Raw genomic sequence first — 20,409 nt, forward strand, 5'->3', positions numbered from 1 at the left:
TGGCAGCTGGATCATTGCTTTCTAGCAGCATGGTGGCTTCCAGCTCCTCCTGTTAGTTGCTCACTCTGCACTGGGTAGAGGCACCTCAGCTGGGATGTCAGCTGTGTCACCCTCTTAGAGGAACACCCTTTAATTCCTTTGATGTATTTCAGTGGTGTTTTCCTGTTTGCTTCTGTTACCTCAGGAGTTCCTGGCTGATCTCCATAAGACTTTCAGTGGAGAAATTGTTCCTGATGTCCAAAATTAATGTCCCCTGGCACAGGTGCCTTTTGCCTGTTGTGGGGAGAATATGGGGTTCCCTGGATCTGGCTTTTTTCTACTGGCTGTTCTGTCTCAGGGAGATCGGAGCATGATTCCGACAGTCTCTGTCGTCTGACTTGCTCATGCCTCTTAATCTTTCTGTTTCCTTACTTAACTCTGCCACCAGGCTGGACCAGGGTTGTGTGCCTGATCATGTCTCACACATCTGTTGTCTCTGTTGTCTCTACTGCCATCTGAGACTGCTGACAGGCTCTGCCCTGTGCCCCGCCCCCAGCCTGAGACCTGGATGGGAGCTCTGTCTATGTTGTCACATCCTTTCTGGTGAGTGCAGAGGACTATAGGTTTGTGCCTTGTGGATGCCATATCTGAGCTCTTTCTGGGCAGATGATGACCTCGAAGAAAGCTCACCTCTTGGGTAGAATAACTGCACCCTTCCTGCACCCCTGGCCACACAAACTACTTTGTCACACTCCCTGGGCTGAGGCTTGTTGAAGACCTTTATTTCTTTGGCAACTCCCAGGGCTCTGTAGTACCTGCTGTGAGAGCATGAACAGCCCCTGGTGTATCAGAAGAGGCCCCTGTATACTGAGATTTGTCACTCTGCCATTGTACAGACCAGCCTTGGAGCAGCTTCTCTTGGAGAGTGACAGGTTCCTTTATGCCACATTAAAAAACAAAATATAAATATTTAGAGAGATTTTAATATGCTACATAAGTTTATGTGATTAACCATCCTATCTTTCCTAAAGATGCCTTTGTAGATGTGATCATCAAGAGAAGTCAACCAAATCCAGCTGAAATTTGACCTTGATGTTCTACTTGATGAGTTCTTATTGGAGTTAAATATGTAAAAATGTACTATAGTGAATTGACAAATAAAAAGTTTCACAAATACTTCAAGCAAAATCTTACTCTTTTTTCAGATGTTCGTGCTGCAAGAGATCAGATGAATATTGGAGGACTTCCTTATCCCACCTTGCCTTTACATGAGGCACCTGCTAGAGCAACATCTCTGTTCAGTCAGCCTTCCTCAGCTTGCTCTTCTACAACCTCTTTCAATGGGCCTTTCAATAGTGGAGTTTTATCCCCACAGCCTCACAGCAGTTACTATAGTGGTATGACAGGACCTCAGCATCCATTTTACAATCGGGTAAATAATCGAGATCCAATTAACATTCTTCTGATTTAGTCTGGTAATACTGCAGATGTCATCTATTAAATATTAAAATACCCATGCAAGTTTTATTTAGGAGTGGAGAAAAGTCCAAAAGCTGACAAATTTTGCAGTAATGTTCAATCACTGTTGTCTGGGAAGAAACATGCTAAACAGCATCAGAAAAACAAATTACAAATGGGAAAAAATAATTTTGAGACACTGCTCAATTGTAGGATATTGCAGGGGTTTTTTGGTTGGTTTTCTTTTTTTCTTTTTGGTTTTTTTTTGGGGGGGTGTAAACTGTGCTCAGTTGTTCACATGCTCACAGACATTGGAAGAGAGCCTGTATTTTTTTGGTGACTTTTGTTAAAACATACAGAAACTCAAGCGGGGAGATAGAATATAAGAATGTATGTTTGTCTTCCCTTTTGTCTATTTTTAAAGTTATTCTGTGATCTTTTCCCTAAGCTGGTGTTGTACTAGTTTAAAGAAATTAACATGAATTGCATAAAACATACATTTTTGAGATATTTATGGGCTTCAGAAAATACAGTCTTGGGAATGGCTCACATGAAAATTGAATGAAATGCTTTACAATATATTCAAAGAGAGTCTAAACTTTCTGGTTTTGTGGGATGTATTCAGTATTTTTAAACTTTATTTTTCACTTTTTTTTCTGCAGTACTATAATGAAAAAAACACAGAGAGCTGATATAAGACATATCTTACTTCTATATACAGGAAATAGCCTCAATATTAAGATTTGACTGTAGATAAACATATAACCTAGTACAGTGAAAAGCAAATTGAGTTATTCCTAAATCAGTGTTTGTTAACCAAGGCAAAAAAAAATATATACATAGGCCAGAACTTTTTAAGTTATCTATTCTAAAATTATTCTTTTGTGCCTTCAAGACAGTGACAGTATCCTGTTTTGTTGAAAATAACATAAAATAACATGTATTTTGAAGTAGTCCAACACTGATAAATGCTTGACACATGAATATTTGTGCTGACACAAAGTCAGGGTAGTCCAAGTAGCTGTTTCATTGGAAACCCTGTTTCTGTGTCTGTTTTGCACTGTTTTGCGTTACTGTACATGACAAGGTTTAAAGTTAGGGATGATAAACTGTTGAAAGCCGTATGGGGATTTTTGGCTCCAATAAGCATTAGAGAAACAATTATTGGGAGTCATAAGCTGTTCTTGCAAAGAGTTTATTTGTTCATTTTTGTTAAGGCTTACAGGCGTGCTTACTTTTTTGCCTGCTGAAGACTAAAATGCTTCAATTTTCACGTTTCTTGCTGGAATTTTATACTGCCCTTCTAAAGTATAATTGTTTTTAGTGTGTCACTTAATAAATATTGTCAGAGAATTGTATTCATTACTTTGGACTCATAAAGATACTGTCATGAACACCACATACCGAGATAAGTGATGAGAACCTTTTCAAAGTAGAAAATTCATCCTGAAAAACTATTTCCTTTAGCATTTTCAATCATATTTAATTTCTCAGGTTTTTGTAAAAATGGTGTTTAAAAAAAAGAATAGCAACTGAAGAATAGACTCTCTCCAGTAGAAGTTTCCAAGAGAGGTCTTAGATACTGGTATGACACAAGACAATGGATTCAAATACTTCTGTGGAAATGGCTGGATTTTATTCAGAAACACCCTCAGTTTTGGGGATATGTGCCATATTCTAACCAATAAATGGTTTCTGTCCTGTTGTCTTTAAGCATTCATTTATGCTTAAGAAAAAGCCCCTTGAGCTGTTGGGGAAAACAGTCTGTATTTCTGGAAAATACATTTTTATTATGTATGTTTCTCTTTTCTTTAGATTCTCCTATGTTATGGACCTGGAACTTCTAGTGATGTAATCTGTTCATTTTTGGTTTAAAATCCTGTTCTCCCTCTGGTTAGCTGTGAAGAGAAGATTATGGTCCCGTTTAGGAGCTCTTCAATTTAGCACCGTGGCTCTCAGTATAGGGCTAAGCTGGACATGTGCCATTTACCACTGTCTAATGGTTGGGCTGAAAGCTGAATTTAAGTTCAGCTTCTCCAAATTGCTGGTCTCATGGATCAGTGTGGAGATGCTGTTTTTTACAGGGAAGATCAGAGCAGTAGACAAGTCTAACTGGGATTTCCTGGGTGGGAATGAGAAATTATGGTATATGAAGACTTATTTTTTTTACAAAAGAGGAGAAAATTCTTTGATATTTTGAAAATATTATGTTTTGCTAAATCCATTAAGCTTTGTAGGCTATCTTGAAGAGCAACTTTGGACCAGTATATATTTATATTGCTCTCATGTTTTCATGATACCTCTACTGTACTTCAAATGAAGATGGAGTCTGTAGTGTTTGGCCTCCTAATGGAGAATTAATCCCACAGTTGGGAAACAGTGGAGTGGCTGAAATTGGCTCAGGAGTTGATTAGAAGTTATGAGAGGATTGTGGGATAATTGCCTTAGTGGACAGATTTTTTCCATTGCTTTGTAGTTTGGTATCATGCAACCAGCAAGCTCCCTGTGTGTTTCAGAGAAGAGGCTTTGCAGTGAGAGCCAGGCACTTGAATGCAGTTTGATTGTTAAGCATTTCATGCTTAGGGGTTTCCCACATGGTTTAAACTCTTAGTGGAAAACTGAGGCATTAAATTATTCTGTGGTATTTTCTGAAAATTAATTTCTCTCTAAAAAAAAAGTTTGTATTATTTGTAGAATGTGCCTTATGACAGTGGAATAGTTTTAATTCAGTGAACTTCTCTGCATCATTCTATACTAGCCAAATAATATAAGGCAAAGGCGAGGTAACCAAACTTCCCCATTTAGACTAATGGTTACAGTGAATATTGTGTAACTTTGTATGTTGGAAGACCATATGAAATTTTTGTGGTAACTGTGAAAGTGCTCAGAATCTACCTCTAGCTAAGAATATGGAGTCATTTTTATTTTCCATGAAGTGCTTGAAGTTTTAACATATGCTGTCTACATAAATGATATACTCAGAAATTAAACTTGAATTTCTCAGTTCATTTAGAGCTGTTTTTGAATACAGAAGTTTTTAAGTCTTTATTGGCAAATCTAAAGTGGACTGTTTCAACAAATTTTACTCCTTCCTCATAGATTCTCCCTGGAGTCATAGAATTATTTACTCTATACTGAATTTGGTGCTCTAGACTAATCATAATCTTGTCATGTGCAGAAACACAAATCAGATAACATGTTCTCTTGTGAAATATCTGGATAGTACAATTTTGAAAAGGCTACGTATAGAAGCATCAGAAATCAGTAATACAGCCATTGTTTTGAGATTTATTTTAAATTTTTATGCTGTTTTGTTGGTTTCTAGTTGTTTGTTTGTTTTTGTTTTTTTTTTATTTTGGGAATTTTATTAAGAACTGGGCAATGAGTTGAAAGCAGTGAGTGCTGTAATTCTGCTTTTCCTAAAGTCCAAATTAACACTGTCCCTTAAAATGGTAATTGTATTGAACAACATGCATTAATGTATTTCCAGCAAAACAAAGCTTCAATACTGTCTGCTATAAGCATCTATTCACATGTTTATGAAATCTAGTGTTCGTGAAAGCCCCCAGGTTGAGTACCACACATATGGAAAGTTCCAGTGATGCTATTATATATCACGCTTTTTGTTTATTTGGTACAATTGTCTTGGCTATTACAAATGACTCAAAGTTTTACTGAGCATCTGATTCTTAGTTTAGAAGGTCAGAGAGTGAAATTGTCAGAATTATTGTTAAATTATTATTTTCCCATATTGAAAACAGATGTTAGAATGTAGTTACCAAAACTGTTCTGACTCTGTTCCTCCAGAAAACTATACCAGAGCACCCATTGGCTCTGAGAAAAAAAAGGGGGTCATTTGCTGAGGGATTTTGAAGAACTCACTCCAGAGCTTTTGATTGAATTCTATTCAATAGTTCAATGCAAAAAGTAAAGAAAGCTATTAGTAATTGCTCTTTTTACTTTATGAAACTCAACTAGAGGATGTGTTTTGTTGTAATGACTTTTATTTTATTATTACCTTTTGATTTGTGTAATTGTTTGTCCCTTTTTTGTTACACCTTTTTTTTTCCATAGCCATTCTTTGCCCCATATCTTTACATGCCAAGGTATTACCCTGGCAGTTCTCATCTCATCTCACGTCCACCACTAAAAACGAGTTTGTCCAGAGATCAGAACAATGGCCTAGTAAGTATTTTGAAGGGTAATTCAAATACTAACCTAGACAATAAATATAGTGAGTAATGAAAATGAAAGTTATTAATGATGACTGTGTTAGACAAGTATAAGCTTTATATTATAAATATTTTAAGCAAAGGTGTTATTAACATGTAATGTGAATGTATTTTGTTTTAACTTTAGAAATTCCTTAAAAAGGGAAACCAATTCTAGCACCCATATATAAAGATTAGAGGAGAATGATCTGTGATACTGGCAAAAAATATATTAATGAAAATGCCAAATGTACTATGATACCAAAATAGATGTAGTGATATAAGAAAATGAGTGCTACTTGTAAATTTATATTCAGTTTTTTTAATAATATGTCACAAATTCTTTGTATCTGGAGAAGATAAAATTACATTCTTTAATGTCATAAAGAATGCTAGAAACTGGAGGATCAAATTCAAATGTTAAAAGAAATATTTTTATTATTCAAGTAAAACAAAATACATTTTATCTTAAGTGTTTTTGCAAGTACATATAATTCAACTTTACTCATTAGAAAGGCAAAACTAGCAGACTTTTCTAGCTTCCTATAGAATGATAAATTTCCTGTTTAACAGTATTTATTTTGCTGACAGATGGCTGTTCAAATGGAATTAAGAACTAAGGAAAGACAAAAAAGTAAAAGCCTCACTTATTGGTTGCTTTAATTCTAGATATTGATACAATGAGCAAGGCTGTTAAAAGATGGTAAAAGCTTTAATCGCTTAAAGAAAACAAATGTGTTTCTATTGAATTATGTATGATTATGAGATCATTCTCATTCACTGTTTACTTCATAATTTTTGTTGAGCCCTTGATCATTTTACCCAAACCATAATATTTTGTTGTTGTTAGGATGTTATCAAGGAGGATGCTGATGAGGGGCTTCCTTCACCCACAGACCCCTCAATGGTAAATGAGTAGTCATGTGGTGTGGAAATTTTAGCATCTCATTGCTTTTTCAGCAGTAATGAGTCTGCATTAATCATAACTGCAGTTCACTAACACTGCGTCAGTGGCTTTGGTGGGCAAATAGAGTAGCTGAAAACTAATGTAGTTCGTGAATGAATGTAAAAGCTAATATTTCACTTGTAAGATGTACTCTATTTTCCCCTGTAGTTTTCCCCTTGCCTTTCTCAGTAGCTGTGGTGAGCTTTCAGTAAAGTGTTGTGGTAGCTAAACAGAATGTAGAATGACAGCTGATCATTCAGTGCTTAAGTTTTAGAAGTAATTGTGTTTTTCTGCTTCAGTCAATTCTCTTGCCCGAATCCTACTTCTTTAGCTGGTGACATAAAGCTATTGCAGGTAACATAGTATAAGGCAGCTTTGATAGAAATTGAAAAATAAAACATTGCTGGTCATAAGCTTATTCTTCAGTCAGAGTGTTAAGTTACCTTTTCTATGACTTGTTTTGTTTTATCCTAAGTATTCATACTTAGGATGGTATCTTTATGGTATATATATTTTAACTCTAATTATGATAATCATGATTTATACCAAAACAAAAAGTTTAATGTGATTGTCATGATTCTCTTAATATTTGCTGCCAATAGTTGTTGGCAACAGTTACAGTTTGATTGCATTTACTTTTTCTTTTAGTAAATCATTGCAAAAATGTCTTTCTACTGTTGTGCAATGAAAAAATATCAAGCCCCACACAGATTCCAAACTCATAGAGTTATGATGTGCAGTGCAATGGAAAATGTACACTAAATTTCTATCTCCGAAGTAATTTGCTACCTTGTGGAAAGGGATGACTTTGGAGTAATTTTTCCTTTGGAAATGCCATCCTTGTGTTTGATTCCTTATCTGAGTATCCCATTCTTTTCCCAGACCTTTGAGACTTGTCAGTGCAAGGAGAATTAAGGACTTTCTCAAAAGTATTAGTGTAATGGCTGAAGAGTGTGTGTCCCTGTGAGTGTGGGAGGGGACACAAGCCTGGAAATGTGTGATTTAGTCTTGAGGCACAGTAGTGAATGAGTTCCAGCAGCACAACTGGAACTGGGTGCTCTTCTCCTTGCTGCTGAGTGTGTATCTTAACACTCATTTAGGTGAAGCTTCAAACAGCAGTTTAAAAGACTCTTGTAAGTTAAGTAACCTATTGCCTTTAAGTAAGAAAATACAGGAATTAAAACATTAAAAAGAAACTTCCTTTGAGATAATGATATGGAAGATTTTGTAAGATTTGTTTTTTAATTTAATTTATACTATTGTGAGTCTGTAATGCAGCACACCAGATCATATACTTTTCTCAGACTTAGCAATATTTAACCTATGGTGTAAATCTAAAACTTGGAATTTTGGAATTTTTTTTAAAGTCTCTTGGGAAGTTGACAAGAAGGTTGTTAGTCAGGATATGGTATGTGATGTCTTATCAGGGTTTCATCTATTCTAAATCCACTTATTTTGTGAACTTTATTGAATTTTCTATGAAAGGAAACAATATTATATTTGTGTTATGTGCTACAATTATCTGATTGGTACAATAATTTCATCCAGCTATTTAGGTAGCTCTTAATTGATGTGTCATTGATACTGTATAAGTGATCCAACTTATTAAATGGTTTGGTGCACGCAAAGTAATTAAATAAACTAAAAAAACCTGCACAAAGTAGTTAATGAACACCAATGTAATGAACACGAATGTGTAATTGGTTTGGTGATTGAAAACAAGAGGAGCATGTAGAATCAAAATTGTCTTTCATGCTAAACTGGCAAGGAGCCAGAAATGTTGCAACTCCTGTGTAAAATAGAGAATAATCATTGTTTTGAACGTTTGAGTCATAACAGGGTGAAAAAACAGGATTATTCAGGAGTATAATTTTTTTTTTCATACAGATCATAATTTCTGCATATTGCATGAGTTGACAGAGCTGTGTGGAGGCTGTTACATGATTCTAGTTATGGGTCGGCTGTTGTTAGTCTGTTGGAGTGACCAAGTTCTGAAATTCCAGACCATCATCATTAGTCTCATAATACCTGTATAAGTCTAGGTTAGCTTAGTAGAAGTCAGGAATATTTTGAGTATAGTCATCCTGTATCAAGAATTTTACTTCAGTCACCTTCTATACTTAGATTCTGTTGCTGATGATAAAACTTGTCTATCTCAGACCATAGTTTACTGTTCTTTGCTGAGTGGATCAAAACATAGATGTCAAACTGGTAAGTTGACCAAATACCATCTATTTAGTTGTATCAGCATGAAGCTTCATTGCAAATTTTAGGTTATCAGCTTGAATCATTAATGAAAGTAATCTTTAGATGCTGGCCTTTGTCACCTGTGATGGAGATAAACATGCATTTCTGCTGGTTTTACTGTACAAATGCTTATTTCTGAATAACTTCAAAAACTTCTAGCGTGTCCTTTTGAAGAGTTTGTAGGTGGATTGCAGTGTTACCAGTCATGGAATGGTAACATGGAATGGTTCACAGAATCCCCTTTTATATTAGAAATCAAACTAGCATTAGCAGTGCTTATCTGTCGTAAACTTGATTTTGTGCTTTAGTTTGCATTGTTAATTTTTACTTCTTAGGAAGTAGCTTGTTCCAATGTAATTACTTTGTTTAAATACATTTTTTCATACTGCACTGAATATATAATCCCTTAATATGTAGTATGTGTGCTTTGAATGAGGACTAATGTGGCCCAGAGCATGTACTATAGATAAGCATAAAATACTTAAGAAACTGAAAGTACTTTTCAAAAGTTTGAGCATGAATGAAAATGTATGGCATGGAAATTTTCTTATGGATTTTCCAGTACTTTTGTGCTTTGAATATTTGTGCTTATAAGAAATAACTTTTCTGTGGGTGGTGCTGCTTTGTTTCTGAGGCTTTTTTGAGGGGGTGGGGGCGAGGGGAGCTGGCAGAGTTGGTTAGACAGAAGTTAGAAAAATTATTTGAGGTACGTTAGTAGTATAATGTGATCTTGAAATGGCAGGACAATGTTTTTCATTAAAAGGAGGATTTTCTATCAGAAACATAACCTAGAACCTTTATGCAAAACAGAATATAGCAAATGGTTTTTTTACAAATGCAAACCAGAATAATCTACTCCTAAAAATAGTATTTGTATAGCATATCCTAAATGTATACTTTGAAGACCTATTTTAAAAGTTTCATCACATGAAAATATCCTGTGTCTGTCCTAACCCTGATTTCCTCTGTTTACTTAAAAGCATGTTCTCTGTATGTTCAACCTTTGTGATGTCACTTTAAGCTGTTACTTCTTTTAATTCTGTTTTGTCCTTTTCTCAAAGATGTGTAAGTCTGAGTTAAACAAAAACAGACAGGTACAGCCACTTTCTGTGAATCCTCATTCACTTGTTTCAGAGTCATTCCAGAAGCTATCATACTGGTGCTTCATGCTGGGCTGTCTGTAAACTAATGCTCATTACTAGCCTTGAGGTTTGTTTTGACAAGCTGCTTTTAGCTTTTGCATGGCAAATACTTTTCAGACTAATGTTCTCTAAGCATCTCTAACAAAACCACTAAGGCTGAAAAATGTGTCAGTTTAAGTACAGTTTTAATTCACTTACATGATGACAATATCCCTAAAGCTATTACATTACTTATTCTTCAGAGAGTGCTTTTCATAAAGAATGATTTGGATTAATGTGCATCTATTTCAAACAGTTCACACTTTAACAAAAATAGTCTAAATATTTCAGCTTTTATGAATCTTTTTTATACACTGAAAGCAAAGTTTCTAAACTAGATCTGAATGCATGCATAAAGAATTGCTTGTCCTTGACTGTTAGAAAAATATTTTGATCTGAATGAGAATCTGTTAAATTAGAAGTGTTTAAAACTTTCCTTCATTTATTTCTGGATATACCATAGATAATGTATTTAATAGATTCTGAGAACAAAGGCAATTGCTAACACATGTTGCTTAGGGATCATTTATTTTAGTGGTGCCACAATGTAATTTTGGCTGTAACAGTTTCTTTTATTTTAATTGATAAGCCTTCTTTCAAAAAATAATTAAGATTTGAATTAACTTAGTATCTTGTCTTTGTTGATGCATTATCTAACTCATACCAATAGTAAATAGTGTGTTTACAAGAAAATAATGGATTTCTCTGGTATTCTGAAGAAAAATCCACAGTGATTTCTTAAAGAGGAAAATTAAAGATGTTCATAAAAGAAATATATGATAAATAGATTATGGGTGAAGCTTCATTCTGTCATTTTCATCATTTTGATGATTGGCTTATATCCTTGACATGATACAGATTTTAGATGTGCTAAAAATCAGACTTAATTGAGACCTAAAATTTGTCCTTTAGATGCCTGTATAATAACTCATTAGGTATTGTAGGCACCAAATTAGCGACACACTGCAGAATGTGAAAAGTAGTTGGCATGGCCCCTAAAGGAATACCAAGCCCTAGTTTAAGTGCCTAGACTGGAGTGGAATTAAAATGTTTAGTTTTTCTGCAGTCATTTAAGTTGATTGCCTTCTCAGAAAATGGGATATATCTTTTGTTTGTTTATTATCTAGTTGACCTGGCATTAAAAAAATTAGGAATGGTTAAAGAAACAAAGATTGGTGCCCCAGCTACTTCCAGGCAAGTGTATTAACTTCCAGGCTCAAATTCCCCACAACCCGCAGTAGTGTTCCCAAATGAAGCTGATAGTTACACAGCTTAAAGTCCATTTGAAGGACATCTGGTGGAGAACTTTGGGAGAATTACATGTAATATCATCTAAACTTTGAAACTCAGAGTAGTTTGGGTGGGGAGTGTGTCTAGGTGCCCAGATCACGATATCTTTGATAACTGTAAGTCAGAAATAACTATGAGGTAGTAGATAGTGGGGTTTTGGATTGCTGCCTTTGAGTTACTGATTGAATAAATTCTTGGTATATATCCTGGTTTAGATAATTCTGATAAGGTTAATGGTATTCTCTGTGATAGCTCTTAGTTTTGGGATCTAGTAATTTATATTAATTCTGCAAGATTAAACACCTTCAAAGTAATTAAATAAAAATGGGAGACAATACTACAACTCCAAAACTGGTCTTCATTGATGATTTGAGGAATATAATAAAACTTGATTAACTGGGTAGTTAAAATGCAGTTTTGCATCCCAGGGTTTGTGCATGTGATGATGACCTCTGAAGCTTAGAAGCTCTTTTGCATCCTTCCAAAATGAACTGTTTGGTTCACAGTCTACAATGCTGAACCCAAAACTTCACGTTCAGAAAAAAAGGAGGATGCAACCTCCCTTACAAGTGGAAAATATTTTTGAACTGATTCTGATCTCACTTTTAGGAATTTGGAATCACTAGTGTAACTGTGCATAAGTTCCCATCCAGGGGAAATGTGTGTTTTTTTAAAAGAACATACTGCCTTAATATACTGTCTACCTTCAGATGCATTTGTTTCAGTTTTCCACCCTTTCTTTAAAATTCCCAGGAGCTAGCAGTATTAACAGGACAACTCTTGTGTTACAGAACTGAATCATAAATAATTTCTACCTAAATCTTGCCTAAGTCTGAGGTACATGAAGCATCCTCTTAGTACCTTGTAGGGCATTTGCAGTGCTGCTGTTTCAGTACTGTGGTACACAGCCCCTTGGCTGATGTTGCATAAACAGAGTTGAGGGAACCTCTGGAAAATTAACAGATATTGTTAAAATTACCCAGTTAATCCAAGTAATTGAGGAGTGATCTTTTTGTGTGTCTTTGAGTTCTAGGTCATCTTTGTCTGATAATAAACCAGGAGTTTTTAAGACAGAAAAACTAAGTTCTATATGCATTATTTGAAAAAAACCTCCAAATATCCCAAAACCAAACTAACTACTAAAGTTAGGGGAAAACTTGTGAGTGAAACTGCATTATAAATTGATTAATCTGTACTTAATATTTCTGATTTTTATGTTTCTTTGCTTGAAATTATGTAAAAGGGTTATTTTGTCACAAAGGCGGGACTCAAGATGCTGGTTTTTTTCTCCTATAAATACATGTAATGAATGTTTCCCAATATATAGTAGTTAAAATTATAGTAATTAAAAATGCCTGTGCATTCTTATTCTCATCTCTTAATTTTAAAATGTAGTTAAACACAGCTTGATTTGTGTTAGTGTGTATTGTGAATTTCTGGGTGTACTGAGTACTGGAACAAGTCTTATGTGAACATTTTCTCTCTTACAGGGAGCAGGAGCAGGCACAGGGTCAGCCACAGGAGTATCACATGTGTCTCTGAGCACAATGAGTGTGGAAGCTGTGTGTGAGAAGCTAAAGCAGATAGATGGTCTGGACCAGAGCATGCTACCTCAGTACTCTGCAACTATAAAAAAGGTATCAGCTGAACTTCATTAATGTGTTTAGTTCCTAAATGTGGAGATACATAAGGAAAGGAAAATGTTTAGTTGTCTCTTTTCCTGAAAATGTTTATTTAAACACATCAGATGTTAAAATAACATCCTAAGTTCTGGGCATGACAAGTTTGGGGGACATTTTAATACAAGCATTCATTTTTCAGAGAAAATGCTCTCTGTTGAAAAGGACAAACAGTCAGAAATATAAATGCTGATGAGACTGGTTATTCTGAGAAGAGAAGCAAGAAAAATGTTTTCAAAATTGCCATGTGTAATAAAAATTAAGGGTTGCAAATGTATTCTGTATCTAGGTAGCAATATCCCTTTCTTTTTTCTCTGTGAAAAATTGGCACATCTCTCCTGTTGTAAATGAGTGGTGAAGATGGTTCCATTTCTTTATCAACAGTCCACATATATCTGCTTCAGAAAAAGGTCACTGTTTTACTGCCTCTCTTCTTCTCTGTGATAGATACATTAACACAGAATTATTTTTTGCTCTTTAACTTTTTTCACCATTCTGTTGCTCTTTTTTACAAAGAAAGAAGGGAAAAATATGAAGGTTGTCATTAGTCAGTGTTTTTGCTGAGCTCACTTTGTCCTGGAACCTATCATATCTAAATAATACGGGAAGGATGTTGATTCAAGGATTATTATGACAGGTTTATCATAGGAAGCTTCAGTGAAGTTGCTTAAAGCAAGAAGTAGGATGTTAGATTGCAGGTCATTAAGTGAAGCTGCAAAAAATTTCAGTTGCTTCCGTTGCTCCAGAGTGCAAAAAGAATGTGCTCTAATGAGATTCCTCTTCTTATTTATATTTTTGCATTTCTTACAAGGGATATCATGTGAAAAAGAAGAATGAAAATGGCTCAGCCTGGTCTTTTTCCTGGTTTGACTAAGACCATCTGCTAGGATATGGGAACAAAACCATTGAGATCCCTCAATATAAGTAGAGCTCTCATCTTGGGTCTCCCATTTTCTGGCTGCTCTCCTAAGACATGATTTCTCTTTTACATTCTGTCCATATGCTGATACATGGTATAAAGAGAAATACCTCGTTTTTATGCAATGAAAATGGTTCTATGTTGAATTTGGTGCTTTTGGAAGTTAAGCACTATATAAACATGCCGAATGTAAGGAATCACCTTTCTAGAATAGAGATGTTGTTTAAACACTTCTGTGTTTATCTCTGATTGATGATGAACATTAGAAAGAAGTCTAATCTTCTATCTCTGGATATTTCTGATGATGGGAGGAATGTAAGCCTGTTTTATGTAGAGAGGGAACTTAATGGAGGTAGTACTTGAACTTAGATGCCTCAAGCCAGGGGTCAGATGCTGCTTGGAACTTTGTTGTCGGATTATCTTCAAATGCTTGGGTGTCTGCAGTCCATTTGTGTTCTGAGTTGGAGAAATTTAAGCAGATTAATGTGGCTTATTGTCCCTGAAATTTTCTACCACTTATGCGTTGTTGTCTTATGTCTGTATATAGGACATGATCATATTGCCTTTCATATACATGTTTAATTGGTTTAATATTGCCATTTTTTTTCCATGACACATAGGTGTTTCTTGTCCATCAGAAATCATCACTAAATATACTTCTATAAAAACACATGGTTATATAGAATTGGACTTAATAGTGGCTTTGGGAAATTTCACTAGTAGTCTGCATCCAGCTTTATCTCTGCCTTTTTTGTCTGTTACTGCCATGCCATGAGTCTTTTATCCATAATTTACATTTTTTAGTTTTATTGTTTTAGGCAAATATAAATGGCCGTGTCTTGGCTCAGTGCAACATTGATGAACTGAAAAAAGAAATGAATATGAATTTTGGTGACTGGCACCTGTTCAGGAGCATGGTAAGACTTTCTGTTCAGTTTTCAGGTCATCATAAATTAGTCTTTTCCAATATGAATATTTTTTTCTTTTTGGTTGCTTTCTTGTTATCAACATTTTGAAGTATTGTCTTAAAGCATGAATGCATCTGCTCTTTTGTTACTTTGTCTTTTTTGTCTTAAGCACTAATGAATAACTGTTATCTATGGATTTGCATCTTAATTTATTGTGAACGCTGAAGTTTTGCCTCTTTTTTTTGTGGGATCTGGTTTTTCCTGTATGGATTCCCTTTTCAAATTTGCCTATTTTAATGAAATGGTCAGAACATAACTCTTTTTTAAATCTCTGTCCTATTGTTGAAGTTGGTCAGGGAATTCAAAGTATGTGTAATAATAAGTGCAAGGAATTGGGCAGCCAGGCTGTTACAGTGAGGTTTATGCATTGCAGAGAACTGAATTTTCCCTTAAGTATTTTTAGACTATTGCCAGTTTTCTTTCTTGAAATAACAGATTGTGTCTCAATTATGTCAGTTTTGAAAATACTGAGAATTACATTATGAAATTCGTTGTTTGAGATACGAAGTGTTTGGTTTTGCTTTAAAATTTGTAATTTATCACTTATTAGTTTTACAAGAATTTAAGTATTTTTATAGCATATGAGTTCTTTCTAGGGTTTGAGCAGTAGTAAGAAAAAATTGTAAATATTAAAGAATTATTTAATGATTTTTCTTTGTACTTTTCCATGGTCAAAACTGAATGTAGATGTACACTTTTACGGCTGTGAGTTCCTCGTTCCTATTTTTAATGGAATTCTTGTTTATCAATTTTGAAAACTTCTTCTATATATTATAATTACATTTAAACTGTCTCTGTTTGCGTGTTAAGATACTTGAAATGAGAAATTCAGAAAACCAGGCTGCTCAGGAAGATGCTCGTGGAGCAGAGCACGGTACAGCTGCGATTCCTCACAGTGACCTTACTCGCCGTCCTGGCCATAACACCGAGCTGCCTCACACTGAGCTGACAGGTCTTGCTGGTCAAGCTCCCTACACACTGAACTTCAGCTTTGAGGAGCTCAACACAATTGGTCTCGATGAAGCTCCTCCACGCCATAGTAACTTAAGTTGGCAGGTATTTAATAAAGAAATGTATTCTGCTTGCTTATCTGAATGGAAAAGAGGTTTTTTCCAGTCTTGGATATAGACAAGTTAAGAAGTCTCTAGGACAGTTCAGATGCTTTTAGTTCTCAGTCTTGGAAATGCCTAGTTCTGCAGAGATGTAAACTCTAACCATACTCTGAGTTGAAGTCTTTAGTCTTAGTCATCTGAAAACTATTTATCTGTTCCAGTAATCGCTCCTTATGACAAAAAAACTAAAGATATAATGCTTTTCTTGTCTAGCCTAGGGTGGTGTCTTCCAAGGTTTCTATATTTTTGTATTATTCAGGCTTTGTGTATGAAATATTTTAGCTATGTGCTAACCAGAGATTAGCCCATTCAACAAACACTTTTGTTTGGTATCTGAAAATAGACAACTACAGTGCTCCATAGCATCAAAACTTTGTCCTTACAATGCATAACCTGTTCATAGATTCCAGAACTGACATCCTTCTCCAATAGGTTGTGGTCTGCTTTCTTCTGCATCTTATGAGACCACCTGAAGTGCTGGATTTTCATTTGTCTATCCTTAAGAAATAAGACAAATCAGTTGGTGGCTAAGTATTGGTTAGAATTTAAAAAAAAGAAGAAACAGCAAACCCAGTGGGCTGGACCCTTTTCATCTCCAAAAGTAAATTATAAAATCTTGAAGGTGCAACAAAATAAAAAGACACCACAGAGTCCTATACTATAGGTGATACTTTTAATAATCAACATTATGAAAGTGGGTTTGGGATATATATCCCAGAGATAGATTTCTATCCCAGATACTTCTGAGTGTGTGCATGCACACTCGTGTATGTTTCTAGGATACTAATTATCCTTACTGCCCTTTCCATGGAGTATCAATGTATGTTTTTTTCTAGACCAAAGTGGCATTACACAATTGTTGTATTTGAATAAACAGTGCTTCTGATGCCTATATATTTATTGAAATTGAATCAAAGGAATGAGAAAGGTAGTTTGTCCTTAAAAAAACATTTTAATTCACCTGTTAGAATTTTTTAAGTCAGTACTGATTGGTATTGCGGCTTCACTGTTGTGGTAAGTTGACCCTGGCTGGATGCCAGGTGCCCACCAAAGTTTCTGTATCACTGCCCTCCTCAGCTGGGCAGGGGAGAGGAAATATAATGGAAGGCTTGTGGGACAAGATAAGGGCAGGGAGAGATCACTCACCAGGAACTGTCACTGTCAAAACAGACTGCACTTGGGGAAATTAATTTAATTTGTTACCAATGAAATCAGAGTAGGGTAGTGAGAAATAAAACCAAATTCTAAAAACAGGCATGGGGGCAAAGAGGGTTGTTTGTCAGAAAACTGATTTTTTGAAATCAGATATATGCAATGGAATTTTGCCAGGATATATTGAAGTATGTATGGTTGGGGTCTTTTGAAAATGTTTTTGAGAGATGTTCAACATTTAGATGAATTTTTGCTGTCTTTCTAATATGAAATGCAAATTTTGTAAATGTATGAAGTATATAGAAAAGTCCATCTTGATATACAAATCCAGTTTTTATAATTATATACTCAAAAGAGTCTCAAATGTACTGGATAAAATGCTTGTTTTGTGGAAATTTTCCATGATGGGAACCAACAATAAGAATATTTTCTAAGTTTAGTATGTGTTTGTGATTCCATGTATATGTTTATAGTAAGCATATTTTAGTTATAGTGTTTATAATTTCACTTGCATAATCTTATTTGCAGCAACAAAAAGAATAATTTAAGTATATATGTTATGCTCTGAGTTATTTCATTTAAGAAGATTGATAAAAGTAAAAATAAATAGTTCATTTAACTGTGACCTTTCTCTCCTCTTTTTTTCCAGTCACAAACTCGTAGAACTCCAAGTCTTTCAAGTCTTAACTCTCAAGATTCTAGTATTGAAATATCAAAGCTTACAGACAAGGTGCAGGCAGAATACAGAGATGCATATAGAGAGTATATTGCTCAAATGTCACAGTTGGAGGGAGGTGCCAATTCTACCACAGTCAGTGGGAGGTCCTCCCCTCATAGCTCAAGTGCTTTCTATATGGGCCAGAGCACATCAGGGGGCTCCTTGCACTCCAGTGCAGAACAAGAAAAAGGAAAAGATGGTGAACAGAAACAAGATGATGGAAGAAAGTCCTTTTTGCTGAAGAGGAATGATGCTGATTACAGTACTTCAGGTGTTTCTACTAATGATGCATCTCCTTTGGATCCCATTACTGAAGAAGATGAAAAATCAGATCAGTCTGGTTCCAAGCTTCTCCCAGGAAAGAAGTCTTTGGAAAGAACAAGTATTTTCCAGGCTGCAGATTTAAAGCTTAAGGGAGTTACTCTCCGGTATCAGAAACTTCCCAGTGATGAAGATGAGTCAGGAACTGAAGAATCAGATAATACTCCACTTCTTAAGGAAGGTAAAGATAAGAAAACAGATATCAAAATAGAGAAGCAGCCCAAATCTCCAGAACATGGTTCTGAGCCTATTAGAACCTTCATCAAAGCAAAAGAGTATTTGACAGATGCCCTTTTGGATAAGAAAGATTCATCTGACTCTGGTGTAAGATCCAATGAAAGTTCTCCAAATCATTCCCTCCACAATGAAGGAGCAGATGATTCACAGCTTGAAAAGGCAAATCTCATTGAGCTTGAAGATGACAGTCACAGTGCAAAAAGAGGAATTCCACACAGCCTTAGTGGCCTTCAAGATCCAGCTGTGGTTCGCATGTCTATTTGCTCAGAAGATAAGAAGAGCCCTTCTGAAAGCAGCCTGATAGCAAGTAGCCCCGAAGAGAGCTGGCCAGCCTGTCAGAAAGTCTATAATTTAAACAGAACCCCTAGTACAGTCACCTTAAATAACAACAGTGCTCCAAGCAATCGAGCTAATCAAAATTTTGAAGAAATACAAGGTATCAGAGATCCATCTCAAATTATCCTGCACCCTGGCTCAGGTTCCAATTCAACTGCAGTTCAGAATGAGAACCTGAAGACGGTTGCTCACAAGCGGGGCCAGCGTTCAAGTTATACCAGGCTTTCAAAAGATTCATCAGAGCTCCACACTGTTGCAGCCTCAGAGGGGGCTGGTTTTGGAGAAGAGAGAGAGAGTATTCTCTGAAGAGCAACCAGATTAAAAAGAATATGCTCATGAATTGTAGCTTGGAATTCTTTGTCAGTCTGTGGTTATATTAATCTCTGTAGTTCAAGCTTTCAATATTGTAAAAGAAGGCCTAGATGATTTTCAGTCATGTTCTCTGAAAGGAGGAGTAATTTTTACAAGAAGCAAACTACTTCAGACCTTCCCTACATATAAAAGCAGTAGTTGTCAGCATGGAAGATCAGTTCTTTGTTAAAACACTGTGCAAAGGTTTGGTCAGGGGCAGATTTTACAGAAGTATGGTTTAATTATGAAAAGTACAATGTGATTTTTCTTTTCTCTTGGGATATATATTACTTATCCTATCTAAACATTCTGTTAATTCTCCCTGTTTGCAAGTAAAGTTAATACTGTCCATCCTTGCCATTTGATGTACAAGGTGCCAGAACATCAAATATCTGTGACACCCTTACCAAACTTTGCATTAATTTATGAATTAATGTGTGCAAAATAAATTACATACATTGAAATTTGAGTGTTAAGGTACTTGTTTGGCTATATGTGCGCTTTTGCTCTCTGTATGTTTAGTAGTTACTGTTGAATTTGTGAACTTTGGGTAGAGTGGTGACAAGGTTTGTAAGGAATGCTGTCTTTATGTGTCACTGGAATTGGCAGTTATTTATAAGGTAATACCTTATAGATGACTTAGTGGATCCATTATTTATTTTAGGTATGCAGTTTTGCAGTCACTGAATAGATGGTCTCAGTAGATGCAACCACCACATTAAAATATTGTAAGGATAAAGTATGAATATGATGTTTGAATTTATGAAGCATTTGTGGCTGTGCGTGGTTTGTCCTTGGCACAGTGTTTATCATTTGGTAATGGAAAGAAAAATAAGCAGTGTTTAAAATAAACATTTTAAAACTAATGCATACCTTTTGGAATCTTGTCAAAGCTGTACTCCAGCTTCTTTATTTCTGAAGTACAGTCTTTGAAGATTTTTTTTTATCATCTGTGTGATGTACCTGAATGATGTTATAGCAAATACTTGTGCTGTCCAGTGAAATCTGCATGGTTTTGAGAAGGAATTGTTCAAGCTAGACTCTGCTAGTAGAAAGAAAATAAAAAATAAATGCATGTTGGGCTTGTGTTCAAATTTCTTTTTATTTGCAGTATTTTGTTTCTTCACTTGATAAATATGTTAAATCCATGTTGTTATGGTTAAAGTACTTCACAGATTCAATTTTTTAAACTGTGTTAAAACAATATAATTTTTAATATAATACTAAATAAACATAAAAATATATTTGATAAAAGAAATTGCCAAAGCAGACATTTCTAAATGAAGAGCTGCGGAGAAGTGGAC

General features: G+C 35.2%; 1 protein-coding gene across 3 annotated transcripts in view; it reads left to right on the plus strand.

Moving 5' to 3' along the window:
* Window positions 1–20,199, plus strand: part of KIDINS220 (kinase D interacting substrate 220) — a 74,494-nt gene extending 54,295 nt beyond the window's left edge. For 2 of the 3 annotated variants that reach the window (XM_058834752.1, XM_058834751.1), the window contains 7 exons: window positions 1,185–1,411; window positions 5,512–5,622; window positions 6,499–6,555; window positions 12,803–12,949; window positions 14,729–14,827; window positions 15,689–15,934; window positions 17,792–20,199. In XM_058834752.1, the coding sequence (XP_058690735.1) occupies window positions 1,185–1,411; window positions 5,512–5,622; window positions 6,499–6,555; window positions 12,803–12,949; window positions 14,729–14,827; window positions 15,689–15,934; window positions 17,792–19,060 (2,156 nt within the window). In that variant the 3' untranslated portion in view covers window positions 19,061–20,199. The remainder of the gene's footprint in view (window positions 1–1,184; window positions 1,412–5,511; window positions 5,623–6,498; window positions 6,556–12,802; window positions 12,950–14,728; window positions 14,828–15,688; window positions 15,935–17,791) is intronic. The other variant, XM_058834753.1, reaches the window with a different exon arrangement.
* The last annotated feature ends 210 nt before the right edge of the window (window positions 20,200–20,409 follow it).

This window comes from Poecile atricapillus, chromosome 3 (assembly GCF_030490865.1).
Source record: "Poecile atricapillus isolate bPoeAtr1 chromosome 3, bPoeAtr1.hap1, whole genome shotgun sequence".
Classification (NCBI taxonomy): domain Eukaryota; kingdom Metazoa; phylum Chordata; class Aves; order Passeriformes; family Paridae; genus Poecile; species Poecile atricapillus.